This window comes from Heterocephalus glaber, unplaced genomic scaffold (assembly GCF_053883595.1).
Source record: "Heterocephalus glaber isolate CG9 unplaced genomic scaffold, H.glaber_assembly_v1.0 deba00000347, whole genome shotgun sequence".
Classification (NCBI taxonomy): Eukaryota; Metazoa; Chordata; class Mammalia; order Rodentia; family Bathyergidae; genus Heterocephalus; species Heterocephalus glaber.
Window position 1 is genome coordinate 56,912,172 of NW_028258143.1, and position 23,309 is coordinate 56,935,480.

Sequence of the window (23,309 nt, forward strand, 5' to 3'; positions counted from 1 at the left end):
GCTAAAGTCAACTGATACAGTGGGGTCAGGGTGGGGCATGGGGAGGTAGCGGCTAAGGATTAGGACGTGGTGGAGGTGCTAGTCTCGAAGAGAGGAAGGCTTTTTCTCTGCTTCCCTCTACCCCCAGGGTTGAAGAAAGAGGCCTGTAAGGTAACATGAAGAAATATCAAAGGAGAGAGGGGAGAAGCAGAGGGCCCGTGGGTGGGATGGCCTCGGAGGCAATGAGTGAGGTGAGCAGTGCAGGGAATGAGAGCAAAGCCCTGTGTTTCCAGGTTGGTGCAGATGTTTTACATCTCAGATATGGGGGCTGGGATAGGGATTTGGCTTGGAGAGATGCCAGCGGCTGCCTGGTTTTGCAGCAGACACTGGGTGCACTAACTCTGGCTTTCCTGGTAACCCCAGCAGCGTGAGGGCAAAAAAAATGAGCCAGCAGGTGTGGGCCTGTGAGGGGGAAAAACGAGGTGTGAGATAAAGAGAAATGGTGCCCGATTTCTGGAGGGCTGCAGAATGTGCCACGCAACAATTACGGTTTGCTGCTGACCTTTCTAAACAAGTCCCATGCAAAGTTTAGAACAGACTCATTACTTCCAGCACCGAAATAATTCCAGCTGGTTTTCTATCCACAAAGTCTATTGTCTCTAAAGAAAAGCAAAATTAGCTCCCTCTTTTCTTTGTGCTTGGGTAACAGTGCTGTCTAGGGTTAAAAAATCCTTTCCTCTCAATTTGTGCTCTTCCCCACCCTCAAGAAAAAGAAGAAATCATGGATGCTTGACACTGAGTTCATTTGGACGTCATTCTTCTTATTTTGAAGGAAGATTTATTGAGAGAAGATAAAATATAATAAATTATAAGACAAAAAGATACATTTTTAATCTTGTCTCTAGTTATTCAACTAATCTTGGGGTGTTGTAAGTGTAGACTAAGATTTGTTATTTTAAAAAATCTGTTATTTTAGGACTGCCAGAAAAATGTGGCTGAATGTTCAAATAATGAAAACACACACACACACACACACACACACACACACACACACAGAGCTTTTTCTTACCGAAATATATCACGATGGTTTTTGATGTTCCAATCATATTCTCCTTTACTGACAAGTTCAAAGAATTCAGTTCTCCTCCTGCAGAAAAATCAAAGAAGAAAGAAAAGAAAAAAAACCTGGAAATGAAATTTGTCAGTCTGTGAGGTGACATAAACACATTTATTGGGGAAAATATAAGACTACCTGCACCAAGTAACCTAATACTTGAAATCATGAGGTGAAAGCGCAATCAAAATAAATCACTTTTTAAAAAATGTTGAGGCTTCAAGAAAAAGCCACAGTTATTTCTGAATATATTTACAACAGAAAAGATTATAGAGCCATAAAACAGAAAACAATGTGGTCCTGCATTTAGGATTATGTTCTGCGAAGCCCTGTGACACTCACTGAAAGCCAGAGGATGGAGGCAAGGACAAATAAAATGCAGGAACAGTTTCAGAATGTTCTGTTATCATTCAACATAGAATTAAGCTGGATGATGATCCAAGATAAGACATAAACCTACTTGCTGTGGTAAGAATTTGAGACACATGTGTTATGTGTTTGGCACCAAGCATTGTGGTTAATACAAAAACAAGATTAATAGTATGACTGCGAATAATACACAATGAATTAAAGGGTGTCTAAGGAGACTGAGGTTCTCTCCCTTCACTGAATAGAAATTAGTCTTCTTCTGAATTATTGTGGAGCAGAAAGTCAAGTTGAGTTTCCAATATTTACTGAACATATATGTACTGTGTGCCAAGACTACTCTAGGTTTTATAGGCATAAGACATGTAAACTACCCTTGAATGTCTTTGAGGTTAGCAGGGGGAGACAACAAATAAATAGGTAATTCCCCCTTCCAATGCCATACTAATGATACTACTAATGATACTGGGACTACAGTGAGATAAGGGAGGCTCTCACCATGGGCACAAAATTTAAGTGCGTGCCAAGATAAATAATAGTAGTAAAAATGTAAAACACCCACCATCATGATGAACAAAATAAGAAAATTTTAAATACAGACAAGATCTGACCCTGCACTTATACAAATGCTCTCAACTTGCTTCACCTTAGTTTCGGTCTTGGTGAACCTAACACCTTCTTGTGTTTCTGGCTGACTTTCTGAGTTCTTACCACTCACATAACTAGGACTCTCAGTCTGGTTGGACTTCAATTTTCTTATTCAAAAAAGAATACAACCTTGATAGATTGCTAGAAAAGTTAAATACAATAGTTAACGTAAAACATTTAGCAGAGTGCCTGGCAAATTAGGAGCTCAGGAAGGATAGTTACTGTTTACCTGGTCCAAAGCCTCACAGCTGGTGAGTGGCAGAGCTGGGGTACAAGTGCAACCTGTTGAAATGACAATTGCTCCAAGTAGCTAAGATACGCCAGGTGTCCTGGGAGCCCAGAGGGAGTTACTTAACTCGGAGGCTCATGGAAGACCATGAAAAGCTTTCTGCAAGAGCCTGTCAGTTATCATCCTTGCCACTCTATGAGTTATTCCAAGTAATCATCAGTATGCCAGCTCCCTAAGGACAGACGCTAGCCCATTTTTGTTCATTCCTAAATCCTCAATGCCTGCAATAGTGCCTGACATGTAGTTGAAACTCATAAATACTTGATAAATTGATGAATGAATGAAAATGATTTGTTCTAGGGGCTTCACAGTTGCCATTTGGAGAGATTGAGATTATAAAACAACATTAAGTTCAAGAAAAGCCCTGTCAGATTCTTGCAGACTGGATTCTAACTGGAACCAAGTTATATGAAATGAGAACACAACTGGCCTCTGATGTTTGTCCTCCACTAACTATTGTTATATCTATTGATGTTCAATGTACAGAACATAACATCTTCAATGCAAAGTGGAGGCACATTACCTAAGTGCTAATCACTGCAGAAAACAAATCCCTTCTTTTAAAAGGCAAATCGTTGACATGACAACTGAACAGCATCATAGGAATAAAATCCCAAATGATGGAAATTTTAATAGCTAGAATTTCTGGTATAAAACTCCTAAATAAATTGAACTCAAAGTCAATCATAGGTTTCACATGACATTAACAATGCTAAATTCCATCACATCAGGAAGAAAGGGAATATCCATTATCCTGAGAGAATGGTAGACAGAAGAGAGATGGGAGGAATTTTTTCTTAAGACATAAAAACATGGTATATTAGTTTGATTTTCCCTCCATTGACAAAGTGTGGCTATTTTTCAGTAGGTTTTCTTTGCTGTGCCAATCCAAGGTTTGGCTATGACCTCAGAAGATAAAGGAACACTCCTGCCTATCATGATTTTATCACGTTAAACACAAGCAGTCTAGTTGCTGGTGAAACAATATCCACCATCTATCTGGGAATATATTTGTCACATGAATAGCTGAATAGATGTTTTACAGTTTAAACTGAGGTACATTAAAATTATTTTAAAAGTCCCTGAAAAAAGTTCTTCTCGACAGATCAGGAGATGGGGTTAATCAGTTTCATAAGGCTGCAGAAAGATTTGGAAGTGATGATGTATAAATCTCACATAACATTTTATGCACACTTAATATATTTTATTTTTATTTATTTATGGATTTTTAGGGGTGTGTGTGTGAGACAGGGTCTCGCTATGCAGTTCAGGCTGGCCTTGAACTACTGTGTAGCCCAGGCTGGTCTCAAAGTCACAGTGATTCTCCTGCCTGAGCCTCCTGAGTGCTGGGATCACAGACATGCGCCATCACGCTCGGCAATATTTTAAAAGGTATAAACATTACACAATGGAAACAGAGCTTCCACCCATGACCCAGCGTACAGTAAAGCTCTACCAGTCCTGTCAGGCCTGGGCATCTCTGCACAGTTACTGTCTCCCTCCCACCCACTATAACATGACCATCTCCTAAGGTTTGTATAAATCACCTTCATACATCCTTATAATTTTACAGTGCTATGGAAGTTGTACTTAGTATTGCTCTGCATGTCTTAAAATATTAGGTAATAACATCATAGGGTATATATGCTTTGGCAACTTGCTGTTTTCATTGGATATTTGTGAGATTCATCCATGTTACTATTTATAATTCATGCCATTACTTCTCACTGATGTATAGTAGTGCATGTATTTTAATACTACTGTTTATTTCTTCATTTCCTGATGGTGAAAATTTGGATTCTTTCCAATTTTTTCTGTTATTACATATAATGCTACAATGAACAATCTTGCACATGGGTCTCCTTGTGAATTTGTGAGTTCTGTGTGCATATGTGTGTGTCTGTGTATCCATGTATATGCATAAATTTATGTGTGTATAGATGAATACATGTATATATCAAATTTCCAGGTCAGAGAATGACTTCTGTGTTTGAGTTTTTATTATAGTTAGACTGTGAGAGCTGCGTGGAAATTTTGAGAAAAATCTGCTATAATTCTCTCATTTTAAAGCTAAGGACATTCAAGGTGAAGTGCTTAGTTCTGGGTTCCAGGACACTTACAGGCAGATCCATGTAGGTACTAATTCCCCAGCCTCCCACTTCTAGCTTCTGAGATAATCTCGGTAAACTATGTGCAGCACAAGCCTTTGGGGCCAGGCAGCCTTTTGTGTTGTGAGTTTATGCTCACCCTTGGCTGCCAGCCCTCAGGAGATGTGATGGCTTGGGAGGCTGCTGTGGAGGCAGGGCAACCAAGGCAGATTCCAGACAGAAGTTCATCATTAACAAAGGGACGCTCCAAAGACTAGCTGTAGAAGGCCCAGGCTGGGTTGGTGGTTCATAGCTGCTAGTGGTGTGTTTCTGATTGCCTCCTTCATGACAATCAGTACAAAGCAACAACGGGAAATTCACTGTGCTTTGGGAATAAGTTTGCCCATATAACCGTTCCTTTTAGCATCTATATGTGTATGTGTATAGATTATGCAGTCAAGAGCACAAGCATCTACAGCACTGTTAGAAAGAGGATCATTTTTAGGAACATAGGATGGTTAAAATGAACATTTGAAAAATCCACAAAATTATATAATGCCCCCTGGATCCAGACTCCTTTGTCAAGAGCAGCTATATCGTTAACGTCTCACGTAGATCCTTGGGAACCTGGGTTTTCAAGGACAATAGCAAGTACCTCAGCTAGTGAAAAGCAACTTACTGGAAAATCTCATTTATAATCAAATATGTTTTTATTAGGCTTTTATCCTGCTCTGCTGACATATGTTCCACTCAGAAAAATAGCAGTCTTTAAAAAAGCATCATTTGAACAGAACTGCTAAAATTACCCTCAAAAATAATTTAAAAGATTGGTTACCAGTCAGCCATCACTATATTGAAAATCTTTCTGGTTTGGAATTTATCTGCAAGGTATCTTTTATTTATAAAATGAGAAATCACCATTCCTGTGTGTATTTTAATCAGAAACTTTTTGTAATTATATATATATATATGCATGCATATATACACATATCATTATCTATCTATTCATCTAACTGCTCTGCATCCTAAAAGTGCATGAATGTTGAGAAGGCTTTACTGCTAAGTGGAAAATAACACTGTGACTCCTCTGAAATTTCTGCTCCAGACTGGCCAGGGAGGGGTTGTGGGGAATATAGTGGGCAGGGAAGGCAGGTGGATGAAGGAGGAGCTCTGAGCTCTCAATGTTCTTATAGCTTGTTCCACAGGTGAATTATACAACTGCAATTAAGGGCTAAATGCAGATCCTGGAAAGGTTTCTGGACTTTCTACTTAAAAGCAGAATAGAAAGTTAGCGCAAGGAATAGAAAATTAATATGCAGATGTTAACTTCAGTGATTATGACTAACGAAAAAATATATTTCATAAATATATTTTATTTTAATAATCTATATTTAATTTTGAAGTGAATTTTTCCTTTTTTTACCCTAGTACTGATAAGGGCCAGGTGAGATACTGAATAAAATGTTCTGTTTGATGTGGAGCTGGTGTTGATAGCATGAATATAACTGGCAAAAGGCAGGAAATGGAAAGACTAGAATTACTCTAAGTGTTGTAAATGGTAGAAGAATAGGTAACACAAGACTCCAACCATCAGTTCAGTCAAATCATAATCACCAGGGCAAGAAGCTATTTAAGCCACTGCTAGATGGAACATTCTGCAGCTCCTGCCTGTAGTTACTCTGGCTGTGCCACTCTGTATGGTACACTGTTACTGTTTCCTCTCTTTCTTGTGGGTGCCTGGGGCTCCGAAGGAAAGAACTGCCTCATTTGCCTGTGCCTGCCCAGCAAATAGCACAATGCAGGCCTGAAGAAGGCATCAAAAAGTTGGATAAAGCTAGGCATGGTGCTGCATGTGGGCTGAGGCAGGAGGCTTGCAAATTTGAGCTTAGCCTGGGGAACTTAGTAACTTGGTGAGACCCTGTCTCAAGATAAAAATTTTTTTAAAAGGCCTGGGGATGTAGCTCAGTGAGAAAACCTTGGGTTCAATCTTCTGTCTTACCACCGCCCCCCCCCCCAAATTGGATGAATTTCTCACTTTCTATTCAATTGTGATATCATGTTGATGGGATATGGGATAAGTATTCATCAAAATGCTTTGAAAGGTGTCATGAACTACCAAAATATTTCTTCCATCAAACTACCATGTGTCTTTTTGTTTAATGTTAGAATAGTTTTTAGTGGATTAACTCCTCAGGCTCTGTACAAACACAAGAATGTTCAGGAGAGAGAAATGTGTTAAGCTCTGTCGGTCATTAACACCTTACTGTGCATCAATTTATCCTTTCCAATATTGCTACTAGCTGAGTTCAGGCAACTGTGGAAGTTGAAAACACAGAACATTGCGGGTTCTTAATAAACATCTGTTGAATGATGAATGAATTAATATATTTGTCTGAGGAGCAGTAGAAACATTTGTTGAATTCCTTCTATATTTTAAAATAAATTGTCTTACCATTAATCCAAACAGTTCAAAATAGTTTAGTACATTTTGCTGTTATCATCAAATGCTTTTGAGAAATGCTCCTTACTACATCTTGGAAACACAAAGTCAAAAAAGCAATTAGACTGGGCATTTCCCATAACTGCTGATGAATGTTTGAAGACCAAAAAGGCAAGTGACAAACTTTCAACTTGAAGATTAGTTTGATTAGGTTGGAAAACCAGTCTGAAAAGCACTGGGAAACAAAGTCTTTGTAGGTAGGGAAGGGTGGAGGGGGTGAAGGGAGGGCAGGGGAATGGGGAAACCAAGATACATCATGTAAAGGTACAAGATCCCAATGATGAATGTAACTGTATTGTATACTTAAAATGTACCAATAAACTTAATGGAAAAAAATTCTAAATTGTTGGATAATTCTCTGCTTATATAGTAGACTGAGGCAATGTGGCATAGAGACCTGATCAGAGATGACTTGAAGACTTTGAGTCAACACCTCATCTTTTGTAAGCTCAGGTATCTATCTATCTCTAAGGGGAGGGTAATAATACTGACCTTGCAGGTGGATAAGATAATTCAATATCAAAAAGGTATTATTTTGAGAACTGATTATGGCAGACAGCATGTCAGGTTTTGGAGTTGCAAGAGCAAGCTAAATACCAAGATATCTGTCTGCATGCCTGGAGCCTCCATTCTAGCGATAACATAGGAAGACATGCAATGCTTAGGACAACACTGGGCATAGAGCAGGCCTGATAGGGAACAGATGCAGTGTTACAGAATCACAATCTGTGTGTGTGTAAGGGTGCTAAGTATGTGTTGCTACCCAATAGCAACAACCTCTGTAACTGTAAGAAAGAAAACCAAGTGCCAAATTTTGATGCCCCAGCCTAGCTCAACTGCAAACAAAGAGCCTCTGACAGTGGTCTCAGCCTCACAGGTCCTGAGCAGCTGTGACCTGACACCCCCACACTCCGCTTTATTCCATTTCCCCTTTCGTGCTCTTAAACTAACAGTTAAATAACTGCAGAGAGAATGGCAGAAAGTCTAAAACATCCCAAGTACAACTACTGGCTTAACCTTAGATTTACTATTTAACATTGTGAGCAATTTACTTTCTCCAAGTCTTAGTTTCCTCAGGCAGACTATGTGTTAACAGCATTGCCTTACCTGACAGAACTGCTTTCAGTATTAAGTGGGATAATGTGTATGCAAAGATCCTAAGTAAGCACTTGGGAAATATCAGGTGCTGCTTTCATTACTAATTGTGGAAGTTGCACAGGTCATCTTTGTTGACTTACATGAAGGCAAATGGTATAGGGCATTTGTGACATCTCTTTGAAGTTTTAACACTCATGATTTTAGATCTCTCTCACTCTCTCTGTCTCTCTGCCCACTCCAACTGTCATCTTTTATGGGGCATATTTTATTAAGTTTTCTGGCTGAATGATTTCCTTTTTATAAGGTACTTTAAATTATCAAAGCTCTTTCGTATAGGTAATCTCCTTCGACTGCCACAAGGACCTGAGCAGATTGGCAAGGGTGAAAAGCCTATCCTCGGATTGCTGACAAGGAAACCAAGGCAAAGAGAGATTAAGTGAGTGACTCTCTCAAAGTCACATGGCTGGTTACTGATAGGGTATATCTAATTTCTGCTTGAGCTGTTGAAATTACTATTTAATTATCAAAGTCTTATTCACTGCAGGACTCAGAAATAGGCACAGGAAATTAATTTCAGAAAATCACTCAGCAGTGACTGAGTTTTCAGTGAGTTGGAAAATCAGACTGAATAATTAATCCCTAGACTTTAGTTGTGAAACCTAGCCATTCACACCAAGAGTTTTGTTTATTTATTTTTGTTTTTTAGTTTTGTGAATTCTGCTTTGCATGCCATTTGTGGAATAGTATCCTGATGACACTCAAAAGCCATTAGAAATTACAGTTTTTTTGTGACTGTTCTTAAAGCATTTCCACATCTCCACGCATCTTGCATTTTTCCCTTTTAGCAGATGGTATGGCTTCCTGCCCTTGGAATGAGCCATGCACCATCTAAAAGGTAGGGGCCCATGCCTTGCCCATATTGGCTGTTTCTAGAATGACTTTTTTCCTCTGAGGGGAGCGTCCTTTTAGTTTTTCTTTTAGGGTTTTTTTTTTGGAGTATATATAGCATTTATTATTTTTAATTTTTTAAATTATCATTTTTACTGGTACATGTTTGCAGCATATAATGTTTACATTCCTGGTATGGAGCTGGTAAATGTATATAAATTTTCTTAATTCCTTTTTTTATCCCCTCTCTTTCCCCTCTCTCTTCCCTCTCTTCATCTTTTGATCTCCTTCCCATTTGAGAAAGATCTATCTCCCTATTTCCTATTATCTATCATTTATTTTGTTCTTTGAGACCATAATGTTAAGTGAAATAAATCAGACACACAAGATTCAATATCACATGGTTTCTCTCATGAGAAACCCAAATTATAAATAAAGAGCTTTCTTTTAGTTTCAACTCTGTCATGACTTTTGATTTGAGTAGTCAGGGAAGAATAACCGTTACTAATCTGACTTCTAGAAACAGTTGTAGAAGCTATTTCACATCCTCATGCCTCCTATCTTTCTCCAGCTGTGGCCACTACAACTAAAACCACAGTGCCTGCCACAAGTGCCTTGGGGACCTCAGATTTCCTGCCCTGGCCTGCTCTGACTCTATGTGGAGGCCCGGTATGGCTCTGACTCCCCAGTCTTCGGTCACCTGCAGCCTGAAGTGCGTGGGAGTCAACACCCCTGAGAGAAAAGTTCACCTGACAAGGGTGGGGCTGGGGAACAATTTTGAGATGTGGGATAGGAGACTTCTCAGATGGTCCTTCAGGGTCAAGCCAGCTGACCAAAGCAGTGGTCAACAAGGAAATGCGTCCTTATAACACCTATGCCCCTTCCCTATTCCAATCCAGCAACCCTCCCTTTTATTCTCTAAACTAAATAAACTATAGGCAAGCCTTGTCTCCAGCTGTGCTTGGGAGCAGGGCATGGGAATCCAGGCTGGTTTTTATTTTAATTCATTAAAGCACACCTAGGAAGGTCAATATTGTCATATAATATATCTCTAATCCAAATAAGAAGTATTTCTTGATTCATCCGTTTAATAGGGACTATAGTGATTATGGGGAAAACCCTAAAAAACCCACTTTTGCCAATAATTAGTTATGTAGCCCAAGCTGCACTATTTAACCATCTGGGCCTCAGTGCCTGATATGCGAAATAAAAGAGATGACTTGGATGATGTCATTTCTAAGACCCCTTCCAATAGAACAGTTATGTGTTTGTGAAATAAAAGTATCTGGGTGACAGTGCTTAGTAGCTACTTTTCCCCTTATGAATCCCAGGGATTTGGGTAAAAGTACGACAACACTTTAGCATAGCTTTAGAAGAGGAGTGAATCAATCCCCTGAAGCTCTAGATTAGAGAATGAGCAGTTATTGAGAACCTTAAAGAACAATAACAATGACAAAAAGGGAGCAAGCCAGGTTCTGTGGGAGTCAGCAAACATTAGCTGGGGCTGCAGCATTAAGATAAGAACAGAGTAATGAGAAAAGGACTAGCAACCAACTTCCTTGACTGCATCCCCGCAGTCACTCAGTGATTATGCACATCCGCAGCAGGGCTTGATAGATGGACTCCAAGTGCTGAGACTTTTTTCCCCTTTAAAAGTTACTCGGAACTTAGCGACTTAATGAGACCCTGCCTCAAAATAAAATAAAACAAAATGAAAAGTGTTGGAGCTATAGCTCAGTGCAAAGGCCATGGATTCAATCTTCAGTAATACACACACACACACATATGCACACACACAAATGTGCACGCAAAAATCTCTTGGAAATTGGCTTGGGAAAACATTTCTACTTTGGGAAAAGTAACCTAAAATCCTGCAAATATCAAAAGCAAGAAACAAAAATATAAATATTAAAAGGACACAGGCTTTCCATAAGTTCCAAATCAAGGAATATCAATCCAGAGAAAGATGGAAGGTCATGATAGTTAAGCCAACTTGAGGTCCACAAAATGTGAAAAATACGTGGGCTATGCGGGGGATTTAGCTCAGTGGTTTCGCCGCCTGCTGTGCAAGTGCAAGGACCCGAGTTCGATCCCCAGTACCAAAATAAATAAATAAAAATTAAAAAATACATGGGCTATAAAGCAAACAAGGTCTGCTTTAGGTGTCACCGCTTACAAGACACATAAGATATTATTTCCATTTTATACATGAAGTGGCTCAGAGAGGTAAATTATTTGACTGATGATACACAGCTAGGTAGCAGCAGAGCTGGGATTTTTATTTTTCAAGCATATGTCTGATATTAATTAAAATTTATATTTATCCAAGCAATATATATAAATAACAAATTAGAATCACTGAAAGACATAATGAAATTATAAACAGCATCTTTTCCATCTTGCTGCCTTTTATCCATTGATTGTATTTTCCAATGCTTTTATTTTGCTTTTTATTTTGGCAAGAATGTTTTTAATTTTTAAGAGCTCTTTCTTCTTCATGGTTGCTTCTATTATCATTTTTAAAGCATCCTATTCTTTTTTAATAGAAGCAATATCTTGGTTTTGCAAGGATAGTAGCAGCAGTTTTTTGGCCCCTGTTTGTCATATTGGAGGTTTATAAAATATTCTGTGATATTTGGCTGCCTGTTTGTATGTAATAGTAAGGAGTTAAAAAATTAAAAGGCTAACTAGGAGTGTGTGTGTATGTGTTAAGGAGGTAGATTCTTATATAAACCCAAAATCCAGGAAGCTCAGTTAAATTTGAATTTCACATAAAACATTTTTAATGCACATATGTCTCAAATATTTTGTGGGGTGCATGTGGGGGGCACGTGCATGGGTGTATGTATACCAAAACAAGCATTTCTTATTTATCAAAAGTTTAAAATTAAAAAAAGAAAAGAAATTTAAGATTTACCTGGGGCTTCTGTGTTTCTGTTTGCTAATCTGACAGCCCCAGGGGTGTGCCTTAGAGATCCCAGCTTTCGAGTGACTGCGCTCTGCACTTTGGGGTTTTTTTTTTTTTTTCCTGTACCGGTGATCGAACTCTGGTCCTTGCATTTGCGCAGCAGGTGATGAAACCACTGAGCTAAATCCCCAGCCCTGCACTATGGGTTTTTAATACAGAGATTGGTTCCATCATGCTGAACCCCCCACCACGCTGAGCACTCCTCTGAGCACTACACCTTATTCCCACCCTGTACTCCTCCTTAGTCCAGAGCCCCTCTTTCTGTTTCTCCATAGAATGAACCTCTTGCCTTCATGGGTAGAGGAAAGGGGGGCGACCTGACCATGTTGGTGGAGGCCTTCATCAGCTCAGAGGGTTCAGTAAGCTGATTTGTTGCCAACCTCCTTGCTTGAGCTTTCAGTGTCACATCCACCTTTCATAATACGTTTTTTTTTTTTGTTGTTTGTTTGTTTGTTTGTTTGTCTCTATACCCCAAGCCAGGAAGCGCACAGCAAACTGGCTTACTCTGCTCAGCCCTGTCTTCTGTAGATTGTGCCTTCTATTTCTATTCTGCTAGATCACCTACCACTCACTGGTCTGCCTTTCATTTTCAAAAATGTACTGACAGCTCTTGTGACTTGTGCGCCCTCTCTTTCTCTTTGTACATTTATGCCTTTTTTTTCTTTTAAATCATTTAGTATCACTTTGAGGAGTTTTAGGAGCGAGAAGATACAGACACTTGGGCTCAATACACCAGGTTTAACTCGCATGCCAAAGTGAGACTGAAAGCCAGTCCAGCCTAACTCCTCCCACCACATCAGTAGTAACCCCTTCACCGACTCTAGTAGCAAAGTCTGCAGTACGGGGTGCCAGGTGTAGCCCCACATCCTGCCTTCTTTCTTCTTTAGTAGTAGAATTTCTGGTTTTTATCTGGCACATGGCTACACAAGAATAAGTTTCTCAACTTTCCCTCAAGGTAGGTATGGTCAAGTGACTAAATTCTGACTAGTGGAATGCAAGTGGAAGTGTTAGGTGGCAACTTCCAGAAAACTCTCATAGAAGATAGCTTGCATCATCTTTTTTTCCCTTTTTCTCTTTGTCCTTTCCTTCTTCCTTCTGGCTGGAATGTGGGCATTATGGTTGGAGCTTGAGTAACTATCTTGGACTAAGAGGTGGAAAATATGTATTGAAGGTGGCATCAAAAAGGCAGAAGGAGCCTGGGTCCCTGATGGCTTCATATAACTACTGTACCAATTTCAGATTGCTGAGCTCAAGATGTCTTTTATGCAGCAGAGAAGTGAGTCGCTGTTGCTCAGTGTTTTTGGTCTCTTACAATAGAGACTAATTCTAACTGATGCAACACCAAACTCCAGTAATATTTCAAAGGGATTGATTTGAGATATCCTAGAAAAGGTGGTAGAAGAAGTAAAACTTAAAGGATGGCTCACTCAACTAGTTGTGGAAGTGGAGGGACAGGGTCCCACATAGGAACAGCGATATGACTGGGGTATGAGGGACACTACATACTTCAAAGGGTGGTGTGTAAACTAGTCTCACCGAAGAAAACAAATCCTGTGAGGGAGAAGTGGAAGATAAAAATGAAAAAAGACAGGCAGATTATGGAGGCACATGAAAATCAAGTAAAAGTTACAACTTTCTTAGAAATCAATGAAGACACTGAAGGTTTTTGAGATGGAAACCGAAGATATGGACTAGAATGTGGGTGGGTGGGGGGATAGAGTAAAGAATTTCAATCTTCTCCACACAGTAACAACCCATGTCAAGAGAATACAGAAGTGAGGCGGAGAATCTGAGTAGAGAGAGATGAACCTGGGTTCAAGAACTGGTAGGTAGGAAAAAGGAGAAAAAAGATCTAGAAGAGGAGGAACAAAGAAAACTTGATGTTGGGGAAGCAAAATAGAAACTGACAATGAGAAGTCAGTAAACCTTCAGATACCTCAAACAAAAGAAGAAACTACCAGAAATCTGTGGGGACCACTGGGAGTACAATTTATGTGGAATGTTGAGGTGGATTATGCTCCCTAAAGTGTAAATGGACGGAAAGAAAGCAGAGGAACTAATGGGCTCTGTTTGTTTAAAAATAGTAAAATAAAGCCAAGTTGAGAAGTGATTAAAGATCTCCATGAGGTCTGTGAAATAATTTTTTAAGGGAGAGAAGTTGTTTAGTCTTTAAGATAGGAGATGACTGTGTATGTCAGTGGGAGAAGAGGAAGAAATTTCCATCTGGGATTGGGAGGGGTGGAATTCTCTGCTCAGAGAGGGCTGTCCTGTGGGAAGGTGGAGGACAGATCTTCTAAGAAATAGAAATAGAAGAGAAGCAAGGAATGAATGAAAGCTTAGCTTTCTAGTCAACTTTCCATCAAAAATAAATTTCATCATCATCACCATTATCATCAAAATCATCATCATCATGATCATCATATCAATACCATTATAGATCAGATCAGAAATAATAGTTGAAAATAGCAGTCATAGGCAGTATCTAAAATAAAAATGACCATCACTTAGTTTCAGAACCTAGAGTTTCAAACAGAGTTCATAAAACAGAAGAAAGATGGAAAACTTGCCATTATAGCCCCAAATCTTATCTTTTATACACACAACCTTCATTTAGGTAAGGGAGAAACAACATTAAAAAATTTATCCCTTTTACATATTTATATCAATGCTAGAATAACAGGCAACCCTTGATATGGACCTGAAAATTAATTATAAGATGGAACTTTAGATATTCATTTGTCAAATAGATCAAATGCCAATACCTACTCAAAGTACAGCGTGAGGTCTGTTGCTAATATTGACTGCTTCAAAAGCTGCATAAGGTCACTATATTCCTTGGAGGACAAATTAGCAAAGATGTTGTGACCCTGTAATGAGAAAGTAAAAAGTCACAAAAGACATCATTAAATCTTGGTTGTTGATTACATTTTTTTCCTATATTGAAAATTAAATATCTGGGAACACAATAATCATTTTTTTAAAACTTAATAAAATTTTGTATAAATACAAATAGATTGCCTGGCAAACATAGTGAAGCCAGGAAATGAATTGTTTTTGAGGAGGTCCAATGAGGAACAATTTATTATGTGCATAGCATTGTCAAAAGAAAAGCTCTGAAAATGTTTGAACTGGTCTTATTATGAACGTTTGTGCCAAAGATTCCACCTGATTACCCATTTCCTATGGAAGTACATAGTGGAGAAGTTGGAAAAACATTTTGGAATCTTTTGTGACCCTAAAATAAATACCAATTTTACTACTATAGTTTAACTGAAATTCTGGAACTACTTGTTGTGGTATCAAGCGACTTAAAGGAGAAAAAGTCATTAGACTAGTGGTTCTCAACTGGGGAAGAGTCTCAACAGGGACTTTTGACTATATCTGGAGACATTTTTGATGGTCACAACTAGGTGGGGGCATTACTGGCATCTAATGGAAGATGCCAGGGATGCTGGTAAAAGTCCTACAATGCACAGGAGGGTCCCTCCCAAAGTCCTCTCTGGGGTGGGCATGGTGGTGCATGTCTGTAATCCCAGTGATCTGGAGTCTGAGACCAGCGGATCTCATGAGTTCGAGGCTAGTTTAGGCTAAATAGTGAGTTCAAGGCCAGCCTAAACTACATAGCAATACCCTGCCTCAAAAAACAAAAGAAACAAACAAAAAAACAAAACCAAAACAAAGAAAGAAACAAACAACTAATCAAAAGTCTCCCTGGCTTAACTTGTCAATGCTGCTGAAGTTGAGAGACTGCACATCAAACTGTTAGGATAAGTTTTGATAAAGCATGTGGTAGATTAAATTCAGTATGGTGAATAATTACTGAATAGCAGGGCATATGAAGCATTGTTCTTGGCATAGAAAAATCTAGTTTTCCCTACATAAAGTTCCAGTTATAAGCTTTCTGTCCAAACCTATGAAAAATATGGGTTTTTTTCTTCAAAATTTGTTTGAGCTTCTCTAGGCAGCTTCACTGTTTTTAGTAGAGTGAAAGTCTTTCGGTGACATGATCAACAATTCACTTACTATGCTTGAAAAGTCAGATTTTCTTAGCATAAAGTATGAACTTATAAGCATGTGGCCTAAAAAATGGACCTTTTAAAACTGAGTGTTGAGAGCCAGGAGATGGTGGAGAAGGGGCAAATGACTGTCTGATAATAAACTATTCCCTATCGAGAGGTAAATTAATTCTTTCAAGGAACCAGAAATATCAACTAGTAAATTCTCCTACCAGGCACCACATGATAATCTGCTCCCCTGAGTCAATTTATCTCACTGGGTGAACCCGTCATTCTTTAAAGATGAGAGTATATTGGTTTTACCTGGGACCAAGTCCAATATTAATAATAATTTTCAAATGAACTCTTCCAGACCCTTAATTCAGCCATTAAGAGGAAGACCAACAACTAAAGGAATGCTGCACCGTAATTCTGCCCACATCTTTCTGCCTGAGCATTGCCCCATGGATCAATCACAAGCGGGTATTCTGAGGCCTTTGAAAAAATTATGGAAAAATAATCAGTTTAGACCCAGCACACACTCAACATCGCCCAGTGAAAGAAATACAGGCCTGAGAAGCAAGTTCAGTAAACGTTAATGTTCAAAGAGAAAACTAGTCTGAACTTGCTTATTTTGCGAGGGTGTGCATTTTACTACTTTTTTTTTTTGGTACCGGGGATCGAACTTGGGTCCTTGCGCTTGCGCAGCAGGTGGCGAAACCATGGAGCTAAATCCCTGGCCCCCATTTTACTACTTTTATTTTATTTTATTTATTTTTTTTTGGTACTGGGGATCGAACTTGGGTCCCTGTGCTTTCGAGACAGGCGGCATAACCACTGAGCTAAATCCCTGGCCCTATCTTACTACTTTTAAAGGACGTAAGTAGCTAATTCCATTTCCAGTGAGCAAACTCACAAAGTTAGCCAGGTCTGCTTTAATTTTTAGGGAAAGTTAATACGCATCCGGTATATTGTTTATATGCAACTGGCCTTGCACAATGTTTCCAGATTTGGTCCCCTGAAGTAGAGCTGAGTCTCCATGAAGCCCTGTTTCTAAGGCTATTTAAATAAGCAGGGAATGTGGAAAGAACCAAAAGAACGGCAAATATGGACAGGTTAGGTCTGGGACAACCTTCCTCAAGCCATCTAGCCTTTCTGCCCCTGGGCATCACAGCAGGCACTGAGTGCAAGGTTCCATTACTACTGGCCTCTCTGTCACTCCTAAGAGCCCAGAGCGAAGGCGGCCTACGTATTATGCTCACTCAGACACAAGTCAGAGGGCATGGGGGTTGTTTCCCTGAGGAAACCTGACATCCTGTTTATAATCCTTGTTATGACAAAGGTGGGGCTTTCTGGGGTCAGAGGTGTAAACTCATAGCATTTGCCGGCGAAACAAATGTAGTCTGAACCCAAGTGCTTCCTGTCTTTCCTATCCTCTTCTACAGAGCCCTGCTAAAACACTGCTTTTGTAGGAAAATTCCAGAGCCACAAATGCCATGATGCTGGCTTCTGTCAGTTACTGAGAGCTTAAGCCTGGTGCTTCATTCACCATTGAAACTACCTCACCCCTAGCAGGTTTGCCCTGCCCTGCCTGCATTCATGTTCTGGAGCAGCGACTATCCTTTATGGGGTCGAAGGCTTTCATGATATTGCAAAAGCGTTCTCAACATAGGCTGGAGGAAAAAACCCTCCATATTTAATGATGCCATTCCAGCGAAGCGGGGCCTTAATGATGATAATAATAATAATTAATGGCACAGTTAGAGAACTGACAAATAATGGGGAACAGATGATCCCTTCCTGGCCTCGAAAAAAAATCTCTGTACGGCTGCAGAAAATTAAACAGATCCTTTTCTGGCAATTTAAAACTCAGATGTCTCAGCCAGAGTCAGTCATTTCTGTTTTTCTCTGCAGAAAACTAAAAGTATAAAACCAAACTACTTCCAACTCCTGCATTGCCACAAGAAGCAAAATAAGGCATATGGCCTTAGCCCTGGGTCACAGGTTTAGCTGCAGTTCAAACTTTTAAACTGGGCCCACCAGCAATTTTAAGTTCTTTCATCTTTTATAGGTTTTTCTCTATCGTGCTAATAAAGTGTAACTCTCTCACCAGGTTTTTGCTTCTACCATCTTTTAGAATGGCTTTGGGTCACAAGAATGGGAATGTTGGGCCCTTCAGTACTTGGATCAAGTCACTCCCTTTGTGAGATTCTGTGTTCCTCTAGGAAGACAAGACGGAACTGTGGTAGCAAGCACTCTATACCTGGTCCCCTGTGGACGAAGCCTTCAAATGAACCATGTCATTATTGGATGAAACCCAGCTGAGTCACCTGAGGAAGAATTTGAACAAGGTCCTCAGCCAGGTATTTAAAAGATTCATGAAAGCCACCAAGACCCAGTAGCTTGACCTAGGCATGTTCTTCCCTCTTCTCCATATCTGCCCATGGAACTATAAAGAAGGAAAGGTAGGAACCAGACAGGTGGTCTTCTGGCAAGGCGGGGAATGGAGCAGGCTGTACCTCACTTTGAAGGATCATCACAGCATGGTTAAAATGGTGGTGCTCTAAGGTAGCCGAGGTCCCATAGAGTTGGGCCAGCGCAGAGCCACTCCTGAAAGAGGACAGAAGGTGGAGTGAGCATGACCTTCACCCGAACCTACTATGGATTGAACTGCTTTTCCTATTAGCGACAACTGAAGTGTTTTTTGAGGCACAGTCCTTGCCTGTAAGAAATTTATAGACAATTAAGAAAGATGAGATATAAGCATAAGAAAAAAATAACATGACAATATAAATACTAACACATTGTAAAATGGTGTTTCTGGTCCAATCTAGGTGTTGTGGGGTGAAAGACAATTTCTGGTTCTGGGTATCACTGTAATTGTCATGAACTAATCCTCATGTCTTCTGAATGTCCAGAGCACTCTCATACCAACATTGTATGAATATTCTGCAGAATCCAGTATATCTATTTTACTTAGGCTGACAACTTTCTGTTAGGTTCCCTTGTCCCAGTCACACTATGATAACTCACATAGAACTCTGCAGTGCTCCCTGGATTTGAAGTTGAGTCTCAATACTGCCTCTACTTAGCAGCTTTGGACAGTTCCTCGGCCTCTTCAAGGCTCTGCTTCTTCATCTGTAATATGATGGCTCTATATACCTTGCCTGTTATTAATGAGACTGTAATAAAATATTTTAAATTATCTACCACAGTGCCTGCCTGGAGTAGATTTCAGCCTATATCATATTAATAATCAAGACACATACGGGTATTTCCACTTCAAATAAATAAGACATTAATAGATATGTGATAGGATTTCTTTGAGTTACAGGTATTTACATAGAACAACCCATCCCTCAACAATGTCAGGTCACTAAAGTGTTAATTTAAAGCACACTCATTTCCAACTTCCTGGAAAGAATTAGACCATGTTAAGAGTCAAGAGAGATTCAGAGAATCCCACAGATTAAAGTCCTGAGGGCTCGGGATTTGGTTCAGTGGTGCCACACCTGCCTGGTAAGTGCAAGGTCCTGAGTTCTATTTCTGGTACCAAAAAAAAAAAAAAGTTCTGGGATTCAGGTTGAGGACATCTCAAGGTCCCTGTGTTCTCTAGTTTATTGAGGAGGGTCTGGACATGGAAAGGAGAATTTGGCCTTCAACTGGAAATGCTGGAGCTTCACAGCTCACAGCCTGTCCTACTAGTACAAGTGAGAAGGGAAAAGACTACATATGAATGTAATGTGAGGAATTTCTGTCCTAAGCTACTCTTCACCTCTGGTGTGGGGCAGCCCAAAACCATAGTCAGTTTCTGGGGTAAAGAGGACTGCAATCCTTGGACAGACTCAGAGCTCACCACATAATGAAAGGGTGATTAGGGTTACTAGGAATTACAATGAAGAAGTTTAGTAAGGAAGCACTAGATTTTAATCAGTGTTATTTCTTTAAATCTTGCCTTACCTAATATCAATGAATAAGTAAAAATTTGCCAGGCCAACCTTAATGATGGATTCATATCTAATGCTAGTTACTTTATGTCTTACATTTCTATGAAAATACATGTTTCAAAATGCACATTCTGTCTTGGCTATTGAAATTCTGAGTACCTGGCATGGAGTAAATGCTTTTAAGAATATTAGTGGTTGGGGTTTAGCTCAGTGGTTCTGCCACCTGCCTTGCAAGTGCAAGGTCCTGAGTTCGATCCCCGGTACCAAAAAGAATATTAGTTGTTGGCGAATAAGCTTATAGTGGGATGTCTGGAGATTATAGTTAAAACGGGAAGGTTGACAGTAATAAGTGTGCCTACCATGCACTAAGAAACATATCAACCTCTTAATGTGCTATTTCATGTAGTCCTGATAACAACTACAAAATAGGAAGCATTATTTTCTCATTTTACACACCAGGAAAGGAAGGCTCAGAGAAGTTATACAACTTTTCTAAGGTCACACAGCCAGCTAGCATCAATCTTATTACATTGTAAAAATGATAATTATAGCAAACATCTCTGATATTCGATTCTCCATTTTTATTCAGCTGGTTGTTAGCAGTGAAAGAAGCTTTCAAAATTTAATTCCGAATTCTATTAGTGTAATTGCTAACACAGGCTCAGATTCCTGTGATTCTTCTCTATTAAGCAGCTGTGCTCAAATAGAACTCACTCACTGGTGTGAATCCCGATAACAGTTCTTTTTTTTTTTTTTTTTTTGGTACCAGGGATTGAACTCAGGACCTTGCGCTTGCAAGGTGGGCGGCGCTGATAACAGTTCCTGAGCAGAGTCTGGAGAGTCAAGATGCAGAAATGTTCTCTCTTCCTTTATTTGCACTGGTTTAGCAGAACCCATGAAAGTTAAATCAGTTAGATGATCACGAGTCACTTTAAATTTTCTTTGTTCAAGATGAATAAGGAGATTTTTTTTCTTTTAACCAGGGGACACCTTATAACAAGCACTGTGATGCTTCCCCTGTCACCTTCTCTCTCCCCTTATGTGGCTTCTGAACTATTGTGCTTCCTCAGGACTCTTAGAGTGTTTATGTAAAAGCAGGTGTGTGACTGTCCATGGTTTAAGCAGCTTTCTCATCAGATTCACTCTTGTTCCCTTCAGTAATTCCATTCTACACTGCCTGCCCTCTCACAATACCACTTTAATCACAGAAAATAGGTAAGTTTTGCAACAGAAGCAGACTAATGCTATGAAAGCTCAGGAAGACATTGTGATCCATCCATTCATTCATCTATCATTCATTCAATCCAACCAATAAGCATCAATGACCATTGTGCCAGACCCCTGTGGAAGACAAAGATACCTCAGATGTGGATCTTACTTTCAGGAAGTCCCCTATAATTGTGTTGAGGAAGTTTTCTGACCAGTCTTACATTAAAAATGCTTACACATCTATAAGTTGGGGGTGCCATTGTGGACATCCAGAGAATGGAGTGTGGTGCTTACTCTGAGTTTTCTACAGTACAATCATTTAAGCAGGAGTATCTCCATTTCTATATGGATCCCTTGTATTAGGCTATTAGGTTTTTGTTCCTGTCTGAATTTCTAAGATGTCCAAATCTCTTGGTGCTTCTTTGTCAGGCTAAGGCTCACTGAGAGGGCTGCTTATATCTACCATTATGTACTGTGAACTTCCTAGGACCACCGGGAAGGAGCAAAACCCATAAAACCTGACACAACTAGGAGTAAAACCTATCTGGTAGGATAAGCTTTATTGAAAAGTATTCTACAGAACACTGGTTCCTTGGAATGTCAGAAGGAATAAAGGGCAGAAATTCAAAGGGTTCCATGGTCAAACAAGTTTGGGAAATGCTGGCTTCAAAAATTTAAACTGTTTCTGTATTGTAAGATTTTCCAGAGGCTTTCATATGTGAAAATGTGCATTGAAACTCTGTAGGAGGAGAACAAAACACGAAGCAGTATTCACTTTTAACTGATCACAAAAGTATTTTTTAAAGAAGCTAAGTCTTTCTTGTCATACAGTTTGTGTAAAGGTATACTTCTGCTTTTTCATCTAACATATGAAAAGAAAACCACTCAAACTAAATAATAACAAAGTAATCACATATGGAAAATAGTGATTTTAATACCACACCTCACTTCAATTGTCTATAGTTAATATATGCATCAGATGAGTGGTTCTGAGGCACAGATACTGTGTTTGTGAAAATATGATTATGTATAGGTAGGGTGTGTGTATAGGGAGAGGAAACCTAGTGCATTTATATATGTAGATATTTACGATGAGCATCGTTGTCTCGATCATCCAAAACACTAAAGTTTCTCCTTTTTGAACAGGCAATGTACTGAGGAGAAACTTGTTAAGAAGAAAAGTCAAAGTTAAGATTTTATTTCTGCAGGCATTCAGCACTTTGCCAGGCACAGTTCCTTGTACAACACGCACTGTGCAAATTGAAATGACCTTCATAACTTCCCTAGATATGCATATTCTTTGGGAAAAAAGACTTAATGGCAGTGTTCTGCCATGGCTTAACGGAGACTTTAAAAAGGAAAATGATGAGAGGTAATTAGGAAATGGAGAATTGTTGGGAGGTGGTGAGGAATGGGATTAGGCTGTCATGGCAGATTAATGTGCCCCAGTATTTCACTTCTGGGACCTGGCCGAAAGCGACAAGATGGGTTTTCATTCCCAAGAAATGAGTATAAGAGATTATGCTAGAAATGAATAGAAGAAGTCTCCTCAGAGAATATACTACAGAGCTGCTCGGTGCTGATATTTAATCATCAGGGGCAGCTGTAATAGAGAAGGGGATGAGTGGGGAACACTGTCCCTGGAGAAAATGGGAGAGGTGTGAACGAGCAGTTTTAAAGCACTGTGGTATTGCTGCCCTCTTCTACCTATTGATCACTCACTGCACGTACTCAAATACTCACAAATTAAGAATAAAATATGAAAATGCAAAGGGTCACTCATCAGAAAGGCTAAGAGTATAAATCAAATTGTGCTCTAACTGAAGTCACACTTTTTATTGTAGAGGCATTTTGCATTTTATATAGTAATTTGTCCCTTGCTAAATGTCTCCTGTTTCTTTATAGCCTTATATATGAAAAAAGGTAGCATATGCTTTGGCACATAATAATTGGCGCCTTTAAATTCCATTTCCGAAACTCTTGAAAGGTTGGAAATAGACTGTGAATACTTTAAGAAAAGGGGTTGTTCGCTATACTTCTTGATTTTTCCCACAATGCTTAGCTCAGGGCCTTGAATATAGTAACCACTCACTCAATTATAGGAGTAAAAAAGGAGAAAAGAATATAGTTTCTTCATAGGGACTTTCTGAACAATAGTACACTCACTGAATGAATCTTATTCCAATCATAAAAAGTAAGTTCCTTCACTGTGATATAAAAA

At 39.4% G+C, this 23,309-nt stretch overlaps 1 protein-coding gene across 3 annotated transcripts in view; it reads right to left on the minus strand.

Annotated features, from left to right (window-relative positions):
• Pde11a (phosphodiesterase 11A) overlaps window positions 1–23,309 on the minus strand; it is a 514,960-nt gene that overhangs the window by 60,267 nt on the left and 431,384 nt on the right. For all 3 annotated transcript variants that reach the window (XM_087200903.1, XM_004857742.4, XM_087200900.1), the window contains exons 14-16: window positions 18,452–18,542; window positions 14,704–14,804; window positions 1,049–1,126 (exon numbers count right to left, since the gene is read on the minus strand). In XM_087200903.1, the coding sequence (XP_087057029.1) occupies window positions 1,049–1,126; window positions 14,704–14,804; window positions 18,452–18,542 (270 nt within the window). The remainder of the gene's footprint in view (window positions 1–1,048; window positions 1,127–14,703; window positions 14,805–18,451; window positions 18,543–23,309) is intronic.